Below are 15,703 nucleotides of genomic sequence, written 5' to 3' on the forward strand. Positions count from 1 at the left end.
CAACAAAGAGCCAGGAAAAACCTGGAGCAGGCTGGAAAACATATTTGTTCCAAGTTATATTCACATCAAGTAAGTACAATTGTGAGACTAGTCTTTGGTAGGGATGGGTACCGGTATCTGGTGCCATGATGGCAACGGTTCTGACATAAACGGTAGTAACCAGATCGAAAAGCAGCGCACATTTCGGTGCTTTTTTTTCCTGAGCTGTGATACACACTAGATTCTAGCCAATCGTTTTACGTTTCTGAGGATAGTAGGCGGGTCCAGGTACGTACGTCCTTTTAGAGCAGAGCTACAGATTAAAAATGACCAAGGCCAAGCGGTCAGCGGTGTGGTGCCTATTATCGGACCTGGAGTTAGCAACATCCCCCAAAAACCCGAAGACGAGAGTCCTGGCCCCTAGCCCTGCCAGTGTAGCAGAAATGATGAGGATGATGATGGCAGCAGCAGCCGTTCTTCTCTGCGTGAGTAGCTTAATGTTGTTCGTGTGTAATTTACGTTGAGTAGGCTAATCACGTTATTACATTAATGCATGTAAGGTGAACTAGCAAACACCGTCGTAGCTACATGCGGCTGTCTTCCTGTTTGATGGCAGATGCTCCCTTCTCCCTGACCAAAAAGGCTAAAATGACCAAAGAAAAAGTGGGAAACAGTTAAACATGAGAGGTTTTTGGACCAATTTTGTGTTCTCCATTCTTTAAGCACCGGTTTGAGCACCGTTTAAGCACCGGCACCGTTTCAAAAGTACCGGTTTGGCACCGGCATCGGATAAAACCTAAACGATACCTTGTCTTTGGTAACTGTGTATATAGGCAAAAGTAAACACAAACAAATGCAAATACAGTATTCCTGTGGCAAGAAAGTATCAGTCAAATTATTTAAATATAACCAGTTGTATTTTGTGCGTGTGAATATCACAAAATTAACCATTAAGTACTTGTTATTTTGTAGATGATTATAATGAGGTGAGGCTAAAGCTTCCAGAAGCTGTTGAACACACTGATCTTGGGACAGATGGGGATGATTCTCCAATTAAACCCAAAAGGAGAAGAATGTAAGTTGTTATGTTATACATATATTTTACATGCCTGAAATTATGTGCATTTTCAATTTTAATAACATCAAGTATGTAATTAGATCTAAGAGCATCCTCTTCCCTGACGAAGATGAGATGGCACATGTCTTTCCAAAACCTAAGCCATGGAAGAAGTAAGACGTTTGAATTGTTTATTTGGGTTTAATCTTCTGCTACTAGTCTGTAAAATGTTAATCCAGTATTTGTTATATCATTGCAGACTAGCCGAACTGCTTAGTGCTCCAAATATTCTTTATTCATTTGGCCCCGACCCCCATGCAAATGATACAAGGGAGAAAGTTGTCTTAACAGCAAAACCAGGGTAACCCCTACTGTTAATTTGAATTTGATTATCTATTCATTTATCGGAATTTTGTTTTGTGGCGTGGGCGTGGTCTCTGTCCCGCTGCAGAGGGGCGGCACAGTGAGCTTCCTGGGTGGCACAGAGGCGGTGTGAACAGGTGTGCTGGGGACGCCTGATTGATTGTAACTCTTTTTATGTTGCAGTGACAGTTGAGGAGGGCTGGTGAGCAGACGTGACAGCCGAGCGGGAGTGCTCGTGTCCCGAGCGTGTGGCGAAACCACAGTGAACTATTATAATAAAAATAAAAGTGCTGTCACCAAACCATGTGTATGTACGGCGGGGTCCACCTTCACATTTTTGAATTACATCGATCTGTTTCTTTGCATACAAAATGGACTGTTCACTTTGAGTTTTTATTCATTCCTTATTCCTTAAGAACTTATTCCATTTGGAAAAACACCTCCTCGCGCTCACAGACACATAACGGGTATGGCAGTCCATTCTCCCTGCAGCACGGACTACACTGCCCATGAGGCTACATTCTTTAGAGCTATACCTGTAGCATTCTGCCTATTAGCTTAGCACAACAACAACAACAACAAAAAGGTGCTCTCTCACCCAGGAAACACACAGTCGTAGAGAGAGAGAGAGTGTCGCCCTGTAACCATGGCAACCGTAGTGCTGCCGCTTGGAACAACAGAACGTAGCTGTCAAACAAACCCAAACAATCCTGACCCGCCACATTATGAAACAGGAAAATATCGCAGTGTAATCCATTTATTTCAACAAAGTAACTGTATTCTAAATACCACCTTTTTAAATGGCAACTGTAACGGAATACAGTTACTCATATTTTGTATTTTAAATACGTAATGGCGGTACATGTATTCCGTTACTCCCCAACACTGCCAGTGTGTCTGCAACTGGCCTCGTGCTGGCCCATGTGTGGGTCACCTCTGGCAAACCAGATCTGGGCCACCAAAGGGCCGTCATTCTTTGCGGTATGTGGGCCATATGTAAGCACATTGTGTGGGCTAGATCGGGGCCATACCAATTTTTCTATGTGGGATATTGGTAAAAATATAAGCACTCAGGGGATCAGCTCCTTTTTTCCCTCGAGCAGAAAAAAAGAAAAGAAATTTTCACTTGAAAGCAAAATAACATTTGAAAATAACAATGCTTAATTTAAAAAGTTGCTCACTCTGCTTTGTAATGCTATTTACAGCAGAGAACACTTATAAATCAGTCACACAGAAACAGACGTTTGAGTGGGACCGCATGAACACTCCTCCCTGCTGTGGTGGTGATGTCACCATGCAGGTGCAGCAGCGAGGGATTAACCACTAATGAGAGCTTGTCATTGCTTTAAAAATATCTAATTGGTCCACGTCATTACAAAGCAGTGTTGGCATGTCTTGTCTTTGTCGCCACTGCACTATTGTTCTGTGTGTTTTCTCTCAAAGCCCACATTTCTGCAATAATGATAGATTTCCTCCAAGCAACAGTTGCTCTTTTGTTCTGGGATGAGGCTGCTGTTAATGGCATAGTATTAAGGTACATCCTGTCTATAGTTAGTAACAGCATTACTGAGGCTTTGATGTACAGCATAAGACTCTAAGCCCTAGCTTGGCTAGCATTTTATCTTTAGCTTCAAAACTGAGAAAAGAGGAAGAAGATGTTGTGTTTGTGTGGTTTCAGTCACTCAGCTCTAGTGACACATCACGTTTACATGTGTCATCACTCATTTGACACATTATGTCAGACTTTGAACTCAATGCAGATGTTTTTGGGAACAATTTTCAAGTCGTTTGTTTATGTCTTGTTTTCCCAAATTTTCTTCCCTGGGGCCTTGCCGTCAAGAAGCTGTTTAACTGTCTCAGTGACTTCGCCCCCAGAGATGTGCGAGTCATCCACCTCATCCCCAGACTCTGCTTCCTGTGCAGAACACGTGTTAGTAGAAGGAGATCCTCAAAGTATTCCTTCCATCACCTGGCTATATCCTCAGCTGGAGTCAGCAGCAACACACCTGTACTATACACCATGTGAGTAGAGCACCACTTTCTTCCTGCTGAGTCACCTGATGGTTAGACAGAATCACTTTGAGGCAGATCAAAAGTCTTTTTTCATGGCCTCACTAATCTACGTCTATGCCTGTCCAAGCTGCACTCTGCTTGGCCTGCTAGTGCTCATCAGTTGCCTCCGAAGTCCCACAGGCTAACCAAGCTCGATAGGACCTCTTCAGCTGGACTGCTCCCTTAACCTTCGGTATCCACCTTCTGGTTAGGGTGTTACCAACATGGCAGGCACCAACCACCTTGCAGATGCAGGTCCATGCAGCAGCCTCAGCAATGGATGTGCAGGAAATATTCCATTTGGAGTCAATCTCCCCTGTTTTATAGCAAATTTCATTATTTCTGCCATTACTGGATAAATAAATTCATGAGATTTAGACACAAACTCTGCTTTAATGTTTCCCAGTTTATCATTTTCTAATCTAATCTGATATCAGTCTTTACTGAGAAATAATGGCTCGTTTACAGCCCAGCAGAGAATTTTTAACTGAGTTACAGTTAATAGCCAAAATTCAGTAATAGTAACTGTATTGCCATATCAAGCCTTTGGTCCATAATGTTTGTTTTCCCAGAGTGCTTCAAAGCCACAGCTGTGATTCTGGAGCCTCTTGCTGCTCCTGACTGAACCACCTGTGAGCCATCAGCCTGCAGCCTAATCAACCACTGTCCAAAAGGACCAGCATCAGATTATCTTACTCAGTATGGCAAGCAGACCAGTTTGCTTATGCTTTCTCATGCTAATCATTCTGTGTGTATTCCTGCTAAGTTAATCCTTGCTCATGCATTTCTCCTGACCATAGCATGGATATGTAGTCTTTAATTAAACATAGGTTTTATTTCAAAAACATATATTTAATATGTTGAAGGGATGAAACCATGTCTCATCCCTTCAACATAGTTTTGAAGGGATGAGACATTTTAAATAAGGAATACAGGTTGCCACTATGAATAGAAACAAATTGGATCCTGGTGGGATGAGCTGGGAAATGACTGGAGCTGACCTCTGAGAATGATTGAGCTAATTTTCAGTGGAAAACATGTCGAGGTTCAGACTTTGAATTTTCCGACAACTGTAGCTATCATTTTGATATTTGATATAACAGAATATCAATTTGAGCCCATTTCGAAATTAAATGTTTCGAACACAATTGTCTGCAGATGCATTTAAAAGGTTACTTTAAAATTCAGGGTTTTTCCTTCAGGCTCCACTGACTCTTTTAAAAACAGCTGCAGACATTTTCATACAGAAAAAAGCTTTTAATTCGTTTGTTGTTTTATGTATTATTCTGTTGCTTTACCTTGTTTTATATTATGATATTATTTCTTATTTTACTGTTAAGCACTGTAATTTTAATCTGTAAAAAGTGCTTCATGAATACATTTTACTTACTTACTGAATGATAATATCAGTATCACTGCCCCATCATTAAAACAAGAGCAGACCAGAGACTATAATTGCTATAATTGCAACCCTCGTGGCATTAAAAGTTGGGAGAGGTAAAAAAAGAAATTTAAAACATTATAAAATCGGATAACTTGCAAATCCTATAAGGTCAAAAGCCACAAAGGGGACAGAGATAAATGGCTCTGTTCACTTAGATCTATATCTCTAATATGGATGCTTGTCAGGGAAAGTTAGAGGTCTCAAAAAACTCTTAGATTCTTCAGATACCTTCTTGCTGTCTGTGCACCAACTTTCATGGTGACCTCTTGGACTGGTGTTGCCACTTTTCACAGCACTAATTGGTGGTGCTTATTTTACTAGCACTGATCTGCTGTGTCGAGCAAAGTTTCTGCGTTGCTCTTCATTCAGTTGACACTGTAACTGCACTTACTGTTTTGTTTATGTTTCTCATTTATTTGTTATCAATATTTATTCTTTGTTCACACATCATGTCAAGTATGTCTTGACATGCTGAAAGTGGGATCTCTGCCAGTGCAGCCTTGGCAAGATGTCTGTTCTATAATGAGATTTTGTAGGAGTACATCGGCTTTTCTAATAAGATGTGTTGCTTTTACACACAGAAGTTTTGAGTGCTTTACACTGATAAATACTACTTTACATCCAATCAAATGTAATTATGATTATGATAATGACGTCTGCTTCTTCTTTTGATTGATCCCTTTGAGGGTTGCCGTGTTCCCAGCATCCTCTGCTCAAAAATATGTGTTCATCACTCTCTTAAATTTTTCACCTTCACAGTGCAGAACATGTTTATTACTGGAAAGTGAATTTTTCTGTCGAAGCTCTGAGCTTTGTCTATAATGCTGTCATAAAGCTGTGAGGAACAAGGTACCGTATAGTGACAGGTTCATGTGAGAAATGGTTATAATTATCAATTTTCTAGTGGTGATTAATACACATTTGTACAATAAAGACAGACATCACACAGCAGTTCTTTTGAGTTTCCCCATAATGTACCAAGATGTACAACTGTACCGCATTTTTACTTTTTTTTTGTAAAACAAACTTTTAATCAAACTTTTTTCACTTGATCACTTGATCACTAAACAATTAATGTTACACATGCTATGTCCACATAAAAAAGAAAGAATAAAATATATGTAAAATATTAATTTTCAGAATTATGTCAAGTATATTGACAGGGCCAATAACAAAGATCTGCTCTTTGCATTTTTTAATTTAATTTTTATGGCACAAAGTATGTTATAAGATAAGATAAGATAAGACTTTATTGATCCCACAACGGGGACATTTTTGCGTCACCTCAGCTCAGGTACACATATCAGAAGGAAATACAAAAATTCAAATAAGTACAATCAATGAAAAAAGTAAGATAATACACTATATACAATGATAGCATACACAGTATGTGATTATGGATATGGTTGGAAATATGGAAGACAAATTATATAGCTTGATATAGCTATTGTACCACTACTATTCCTATTTATAGACATGTACACACACACACGCACGCGTACACACACACACGCACGCACACACACACACACACACACACACACACACACACACACACACACACACACACACACACACACACACACACACAAAAACAAACAAATGAAGAAAAAAGCATGAATACATATAAATTAAAACACTATCTCCCCTAGAAGTGATTTCAGATTTACATCTATTACATTTAAACCTATTTGGCTAATTAAATATCTCTGATTTAACCTTTGGAAAGGCCAGGTGAACTGGATTAGGAAAAATTAGCGATCCCAAAGAGAAAAAAAAAGTGAAGAAAAATGATGATTTGACAGGCAGTTAGCATTAGTTCAGTCCCAGCGAATGTGTCCTTGCGCTTTTGCCCCTTGTTATTTTAGCAATTTTGGAAAGTACAGTAGTAGCTGCACTGTGGTGCTCCGAGTGTCTGCCTATACTATTTATTTGAAATCCAAGCCATAAGATATCAACTAAATTAAAAATCTCTTAAAACCAGACCCTTAAAGCTGTGACTCAGAGAGCTTAAAGTATCCTGGCTCTAGAGCGATCTAGCCAACAGTGGCTGCTGCTCCTGTTGCCTTGTTTGCTGATTCTGATTGTGAGGTGGTGGAGAGAGGGATTTGGCGTCTGTAGTGCTACAGGGTCATTTTAAAAATTCAGATGCATTGCAGTACTTGGATACCTTGTAACAACATTTAGATGTGAGAAAATATGAGGTGCTGGCTATTTGGAGCCATCCCACTCTGCTAGCTGGTATCAACCCACTTACAGAAGGACGTGGATGTCGAAGGTGCTGACCCCATCAAACAGATATTTTATTCTGAGGAAAAGAAAAGGCAGTTGGAAGCTGAAGCTCGGTACATATTTAATAATGGTGCACACTGAGATGGCCCTGAACTTGTCTTTGTGTTATAAAGGTTTGAAAAGTTTGCTCAGAATCGTAGGCTGACTCGTGTTGGTTTCTTTCCATGGAAGATCGTATTGATCAGGTTAGCATGTGGGTAAATTTGATCTTTTGAAAGGTTACTGGCAAGTGCCACTCACAAAAAGGGCATAGGGGATTTGGGCATTTGGCAACACTCTCCAGTCTGTACTCATATGTAGTCAAGCCATTTGGGTTGTGGAGTGTTTGTGCCTTTTCCCCCCCAGTGGCTAATAATCTGGGTGGTTTCCTGTCTGGTTGATTGTTTGGCATCATGAGCTCTCACCCTTCCATTGTGAGAGGTTACCAAGACTGCAGTAACATGCTTGGGAAGGTGTTGGATCCACCGCTCCTGGTTTTGGTTTATTTATTTTTCCCTGGACGACACTAGCATACACTTCTTGTGGTTCCCAGTTTCAAAATGAAAAGTGCAAGGCAGAATGACAGATACCCTTTCTCATGTAAGATCCTGTGGTTTTCTTGCTACAGGCTCAAGCTGCTGGGGGACTTCCCATGATGCAGTGAAGTTTTTGTTTTCCTTTTTTCCCCCCCTTCCAATGCATTAATTTGACACTAATGCATGGCCTTAACCTTTGTCCTCTCTTCTTTATTTTGCATCCTTTTTGGGGTTGTGGTCTCTTTATGCGCCCCACTTCTCTCTCATCTCCAAACCAATCAGTCGCTGACCCTCCCCACGCCTGGTTCTGCTGGAAGTCTCTTCCTGTTAAAAAGGATGCTTTTCCTCTCCACTGTCACAAAGTTCTGCCTATAGGGGATTTCCTGATGACTGGGGTTCTCTCTCTAATATTGCAGGCTATTTACTTTGAATTGAACTCAACTTATCAATTAATTGCCAATACTAATGGTTAAATTCTTCAAAAAACACACGTATTGCAGGATGAAGTCCTCATCTCGCCTACTTTTCATTGGCTATGAGCCGGCCTGTGACATCAAGAAGTAAATGTGATTCTTTTATTTTACCAAAATATTCCTCAAAGATTCCTCAAAACAGTGATTTTTAATCCTAAACATCACCTTTTACTGACATGGAGACCAGCCTATTGAATTTATGAATTGGTAGTACTTGATTTGTTTTCCCTTTTAGTGTAATTAGTTACTCAAGGAAACTACTAACCTACTGATGTGGAATCCGCTCTTGTTATCTTTGTTAAGACCATAATTATTAAGGTTATGTGTGGCAGTTGATGTAATTAGAGCTAATTAAATGCCTTTTTAAAATTTTCAATCCCCTTTCTGTGTGTTTTCAGTGTGTGTGTAGACGAGCATGTGCACTCAACTCAAAGTATTTTCCAAAATGGGCACGGGGAGCCAGCCTAACAGACGCACAGCACACACGCCGCTTGTTGTTTTCTATATTTCATTGTTTCAGTTAGTCGACACTAAAGAACCAGACATCCAGCCCTCGCTGCCTCATTGTTTCACACCAGAGCACAATGCAGCCAACATCAAGCGCAACACACACACGCGTTACATAAGCGTGCGTTGTCCACGATCATACAGAAGATGTCTTAAAGTCATCCTTACAGCTCGACCTATGTGTGCTTTATGAATCCATTAATTAACAGTGTTATTTATGATGTTCGGTTGCTGAACACAGAAATTCTCAACTACAAGCTGCTTTCTTTATACTCACACAAACCTACAGTGGTCCATCTCAACACCTTGATTCTTTTCTTTTTCACCCGTTATGTTGTAGATTTGTGTTGGATTTACAGTGTCCTGCTACACGACCTGATTAGGGGAAGTTTTATCTGCTGTCACACAAATTATTCTAGAGTCAAATGTGTTCACTCAATGACTGCAGGTCGCACAAGTCCTGTGGCCCTAAATCAAGCCCAAATCATCACCTCCCCATCATCGTGCTTGACAGTTACTATGAGGTGTTTGTGTGCGGTTTTCGCCAAATATGGTGCTGTGCATTATGACCAAACATGTCCAGCTTGGTCTGAGCTGTCCAGAGAGCTGTTTTTTTTTTTGTTTAGATGCAATTGTGCAAACCTTAAGCATGCAAAGTTGCCATGTTCTTCTTAGAAAGAAGATGGTTTTTCCTATAACCCTTCCAAACAAGTCTTTTTTTTTTGTAGCATCATGAACTTTAACATTTAACATGCTAGCTGGGGCATGTATAGTCTGAGATGTAGCTTTTGGGCTTTTCTGTAGTTTCATAGTCTGACTTTACAGTGACTATGTTGGGAATGCCACTCCTGGGAAGATTGTTGCATTGAGTACCTGAATGCTCCAGACTAGAAAAGCAGAAATACCTGCTGCTGATTAGTTAATCAACCTCATTTGATCAGCAGCACCTGGCTGTTGCTTACCCAGGCAGTATGCTAAGTCTAAGTATCTCCCACACACACAGTTCACACACACACTTACACTAAGGTGAATTTTTGCATTTCTTATTTCCTTCCCAACGACATTTTTATTAAAAGATAAATTGTAGACAGAGCTCTGTGTAAAAAGGAGATATTAATTCAGCTGTTGCCTAATTGCATCAGGGATTTAGGCACACGCTCCTGTCCAATTTGCTCGCACAATTCCCCACAAAAGCCTTCGGCTTGCTTCTAATCTGCAAACCAAGTAAGTTTTTTTTCTCCCTTAAAAGACGCTGGATTTATGTTGGGATTAATAGAACGAGAGAGATGAAGCATCACTCGGACACTCGAGCTCTATCACTCAATTCAATTGGGCATATTTTTCTGCTTTTCTTACACTGCCTTGAGCATGCCTGAGTACTTCTGAATTCATCTCTCTCTCACACACACATATGTGTATAACATGTCCGTATAATCACTTGCAGGAACTTTGATGTGACATAACACTTTTTATTAATTACACTATATCACAACAGACTGGTCCACCTTCAGAGAGAAGTCATATTATCACCATCATCACCATCATGAGTCACTATGACCATTTTCACCACGCAACTGTATGACTGTACAAGTTCCCTCTGGTCTGTGTTTCTATGTGTGTTTGTGTGTCTGTATGTGTGTGTGAATTTAATGTGTGTGTGTGTGTGTGTGTTTGAACCAGCAGGGCACAGATGTGGACATCCAGACGTTTTCTTTCCAGTACCAATAAAAAAAACCCAAAACACTGCTTGCAAAGATAAACGTTCGTGATCTCGATCAGACAGAACACTTCCAGCTTTAATAACATTGTGTGCTTTGCAATACACGTTTCTTACATTTTGAAGAGCATCTGTAGGCAAACAAGTAACATTTTAACACATCTTCCATACACATATTGTCCACCATCCCATTTAAAAATTCTGACAATCCAAAAAACATCCTCTCTTTCTTCCACTCCTGCCACAATAGCAGTGGTTAAACCTTCCTCAACACAAGAAACAAACGGCACAGAACCCCAAAAATTATACCAAAAAATAAATAAATAAATAAATAAAAAATACTGCATATAGCAAATCACAGTTTTCTTCCTCAATGCTATTTTTTTCTATGCAGCAAAGCAGTTTTTGTGGTATTATGTTTTTCAGGGCGTACAGGCTCCAGAAGCATCCAAGCACAAAAGTAATCTCAGAGATGACCTTTAAGATGTTTTAGCTCTATTAGCTTAGACTGTGATGCTGGGGTTGTGAGAGAGAGAAGGGATTAAATGTGATATGGATCAAAGCATACTCAAAGTTGCGATGTGTATCTACTGTATGAGATATATGCTTTGGTCCACTGAGTCACGTGGTTTAGCCCAAACTCAGCGCAAACTACGTAAAAGTGAGGAGAACCAATAAAGGAAAATATCAGTTACTATTGCTGATATACCTGTGTGAAAACCAGGCTTTAGTAAGTTGCGTAGAGAAGAAGGCTGATTTTGGAGTCATAAATAAAGCAATTGACTGATTCCATAAATCTTAGCTGCCATAATACACACCACAGTCCTACACGACTGGGGAAAGCCATTTATCATGAATTGGTGAACAGCGACAACAAATCAATCGGTGATTCTCGTCTTGAATCTCATTGCATTTGAACTTGAGTCTAAAACCCAGCCTCCAGATCCCTCCTGACTCACTCTGGCATCAATCAGCCTTCTTCACACACACACACAGACACAAACACAAACACACACAGACACGCACGCAAACACCCCCCGAGAGAATGTGCAAGCATCACTCTGAATCCCGGGGGCTGCTGTATGTCATCTTGTGTATTTGTGAGTCCAGTGCAGCTTCCCATTTCTCTGCCCTCTACTTCAAAAACAAAGGAAGAAAATAGTACAATCTAGATACCGACACAGTCTGGGACACAGTAGTTAGCGATGCTTATTTCTTTCAGCAGCTTATTCACATTTGTACATTTGTATTTTTGTTCATTCCTCTTGCTGTTATTTCATTTTACAAAAAGAAAGAAAGAAAGAAAGAAAGAAAGAAAGAAAGAAAGAAAGAAAGAAAGAAAGAAAGAAAGAAAGAAAGAAAGAAAAAAGGAAAAGTAGCACTTCTAAAGACCAAAGTTTAAGACTATCACATACAGTATAGGCAGCATAGAAGAGGAAAGTTGGTTGAATAGTCTATTTTACAGTAGGTCACTTGAATAAGAGAGAGAAAGAAGTCTGTGATTGTCAGTCCCTCCTCGTCTGAGGTGTCTGGTCATACAGCAGTTGTTGTTTTTCCCTTTATTTTTTTATCGTCTCCCCTTTGCTGAAATCTCTGTGATGTGAGGCATCAACGCGAAGTCGATCTTTGCTGACCAGTCTTCGTCTTAGCAAACACCTCTCTCACAGCCTCTTCCTCTCACAGCGACTATCAAAACATCACCGCTGTCCAACTTGACACAGTTCATTACTTTGTTAAAAAAAGAAAGAAAAGGAAACACAGCGGGTACGTGCACACACGGTGCAGCCAGCTGAACTTTCTTCAACGTACGCTACTCTTTTGACACCAGAGGCGTTCTCATACGCACTGCATTGGTTTCTCACAGTTAGGTTTTTTTTTATTTCCAGCTCACACACAGGCCCTCACATACCATGCCCTCTGTTATTGCACAGAGTTATTGTGTGGCAAGTTTTTGAACGTGTTTGCGAGTGTGCTCACTCAGTGCAAACTCTACTTGACTGTACAGCAGGGATGGATTCTGAGAGCCTTGTTAGTGCGTACTGTCGATGCTTCTTCCATTAAGCCTCACACTTAGCGCTGACAGGTGACAATAATTTCGCAATATGTCGAGCTAAATCTAGAAAAGTGACGGACTGATGAAACATCCATCCCTGTTGTGCAGCGGGCTGCACGAAGAGGACAGGCATAGTAACTGTTTAGAGGGAGCCTGACATAAAAAATACATATACACTCAAGATTATCTTGCTAAAATGTAATCAACTAAACCAGCGTTCAACTTCAGTCAAGTTGTAGTTGCAAAAGGCAACTTCAGTTATAGAAAGAAATGTACAAAATGCTTCTTAATTTATAAATAATAATACTAGAAATCAATAAAATCAACATTTTCAAAATCCACAAACACCAATACCATCAAGTGCTGTTGTTAATAAACAAGAAGACATCGAATTAAAAATGGCTGTAAGTGAAACCGCAGTGATTATGACTGTTTTTTTTTTATTTTTTTTTTTTAGTTTTTTTGTACCTCATATATCTGTAAAGGATAAATATGCCCCAGTAAAATGCAAAAAAACAAACACAGAATGTGTCTCCTTGCATGCACGAGATGCTGTATATACAGTGCGTCTGTAAGCTTTCAGATATCTGAGCTGTACTGTAAGTGAGTGAAGTGGTTCTCAATAATGGGGATGTGTGGTACATTATTGAGTTTATTTTCGGTTTAAGCTGTTGGTGGACTGCCAGTAAAATGTGTGTGGGGAAGTTTGCATGTGTGTAAAATGTGGTTGAGGGCAGCTGTAGGAATGTGAGGAGAGCGTGAAGTTAAAGTTGTGGCTTACAGAACATCTGCAGGCTACAGTAATGAGGGATGTTCGCGCTCACCTTCTCCCCGGGGACATTTACACCTCTCTTTCCGCCACTCTCTCCCTCTGCCTTTCCGCTCAACTGTCTCCTCTTCCTCCTTCATCTTTCTCCACATGACCCATCCGTACCGTCACACTCCCATCGTCTTCTCCTTTCTACCCCATTGCTTCCGATCTGAACTCTCTCCCTTCCTCTCCATTTCTTCCCACCATGCGTTATTACCTCTCCTCCCATTTCTCCCCTCTGCTGCTCCTCATTCCGGGCCCCTTACTTTTGTTTCTTCTCCTTCACCTCTTCTATCCTCTCCATCCTTCCACCCTTGCTTCTCGGCCGTAAAACAATAAGTCTTGAATGTCTGTGAGGAGACTGTGCTAATGGAGCCCATTAGGCTGTAATGAAATATACATTACACCATTACAGAGCACGGGGCCTGGCTAAAGCACTGCACCGCTCAAATAATAAAACATGCACAATTCAATTTCCTTCTTGGACAGTTTTGAGTGACTTTCAGTGTGTGTGTGTGTGTGTGTGTGTGTGAGGATATAGCAATGGAAGGATGATGGGATAAAGTATACACTGTGTGTGTGTGTTCTCGTGTGCATCCCCTGTAGCGCAGATGTGGTTTTCAAGGATGTCTAAGTGCTGAGAGCTTTGATGATTTAATATGGGTTGACCAAATGAACCACACCTTCTACAATGCCGCCACCCACACATCTGACCGTCATCTGACCACTCAAACCCCGAGCCTCCCCAGGCAACCTTTACGCCTCCCTCCCCAACGCCATGATCTCGCGATTGTTGGACAGCTGTGGACAAATGAATCAATTGACCTCTGACATGAGCGCTTGACATCACAAGGTGAAGCATCTGTCACTTTAGGGGGTTGGGGGAGTAGTCCTCATGTTACCCTGTGCTGTATGACAGTGCAGTACAGGCCTGAGTAAAACAACAGAACAAGAGCGGATAATGAGCAGCTAATGTAGATCAGACACTTTTTTTTTTTACATTTGTATTACTCACGATTAAATATCGCACAATTCCTCCGCCATACTCCTGAATTATTCCGTCACCACAGCATTTCAGATCAGCCTCAGCTGCCGCTGTTTTGGGTTTTTTTTGCATCAGCAAAATTGGCCGACCAGAAATGATCTTTTCATCACATCTCCTAATTTTGTGTGACAGGAAAGCAGATTCTGTTTACTGTTTTTTTTCTCCAGTCATTATTTGGTCACACGCAATTTACTGTATGTGTACCAACGTGTTAATCATTGCCTGTGTAGTCTTGTTGGATGGACGCAGACATTAATACTGATATGCATTTGTGAGAGACAGACAAAAAGACAGACAAACCGACAGGGTGGGCGGGGAAAACACAGTGTCTTTATGGCTCGACATCTCTCAGAGCCATTTCCTTCGCCAGTCTCATATTTACACGCAAAAGATCGAAGCTTCCGGAAATCCTCCCCTCGCCACGTCTCCTCGAAATTTGCGGATGTTCAAACGAGTCCTGTTGTCCAACAGGCAGCAGGGAATGAGTCATTTAAAAGTTCTTTAAATTAGGTTTCATCAGTTTAGCCCCAGTCAGTTTAAAGCATTTGAAAATAAGTGAGATGCTGTTGTTTTTTTTGGGTTTTTTTGTTTTTCTTTTTACTCCAAAGTTAAATTACTCTTAAATGTCTCTTCGGTAAGGAAGGGGGATGGAAATGCATAAAGGAGAGGACATCGGCAGGGAAGAAAGAGGCGATCGGGGATCAGTTGAGGAATTTTTTGATTGCCTTTGAGAGTTTAATAATAGCTTCACATCCTGTACAGCGGCACCTTGCACACACGCACACCTGTATGAGCTTCGCACCCTGCAGCTCGCACACACATGCACGCAACCACAAATATGCATTCGCGTTCACATTCAGCGACCATCCCCACATAAATGCACACATGTCGCGCACACACACAGCTAAAACCCTTCTTCAGCCTCCTTCTGCGTTCAGCCCAGTATATCCAGGTACACAGGCGAGGCCTTGGCCAGGTTGAGGAGCAGACTGTGGATTTCTTTAATGTTGAGACGCATGTGTGGCTCTCTCTGCCAGCAGCCCAGCATCAGGTCATACACTTCTTTAGGACAGGTCCTAGGGCGCTGCAGCACCCTGCCCTGGGTTATACACTCTATCACCTACAGAGCGAAAGAAAGACAAGCATCAAGTTAATTGTGAGAAGAAGCCCCGTCCCATTTAGTAAAGAACAAATCAGAAAAAATTAATTCAGTGTTCAAACTCCAGTTAAGATGATGGAGCATCTGCTCTGCCAAGTGAAAATGTCACAGCGAATAAATTATTTACTGAACTCGAGAAATAATATGCCAGAGAAGTCTTCAAGACAAAGTCTGCAATTTCTCTACACCAGCGTGAGGGGAAAGTCAGATTTACAACATGCATGTGTAAACACCTA

At 40.9% G+C, this 15,703-nt stretch overlaps 1 protein-coding gene across 1 annotated transcript in view; it reads right to left on the bottom strand.

The window, feature by feature from the left end:
* Positions 1-10,137: 10,137 nt before the first annotated feature.
* Positions 10,138-15,703, bottom strand: part of ntrk2a (neurotrophic tyrosine kinase, receptor, type 2a) — a 107,813-nt gene continuing 102,247 nt past the window's right edge. Inside the window, exon 20 of the mRNA XM_085475590.1 lies at positions 10,138-15,428. Coding sequence (XP_085331716.1) covers positions 15,243-15,428 — 186 coding nt within the window. The 3' untranslated portion in view covers positions 10,138-15,242. The remainder of the gene's footprint in view (positions 15,429-15,703) is intronic.

The sequence above is a fragment of the Copadichromis virginalis genome, linkage group LG12 (genome assembly GCF_057382275.1).
Source record: "Copadichromis virginalis isolate Kocher_CV1m ecotype Utaka linkage group LG12, C_Virginalis_male_GT1.1, whole genome shotgun sequence".
Lineage (NCBI taxonomy): Eukaryota > Metazoa > Chordata > Actinopteri > Cichliformes > Cichlidae > Copadichromis > Copadichromis virginalis.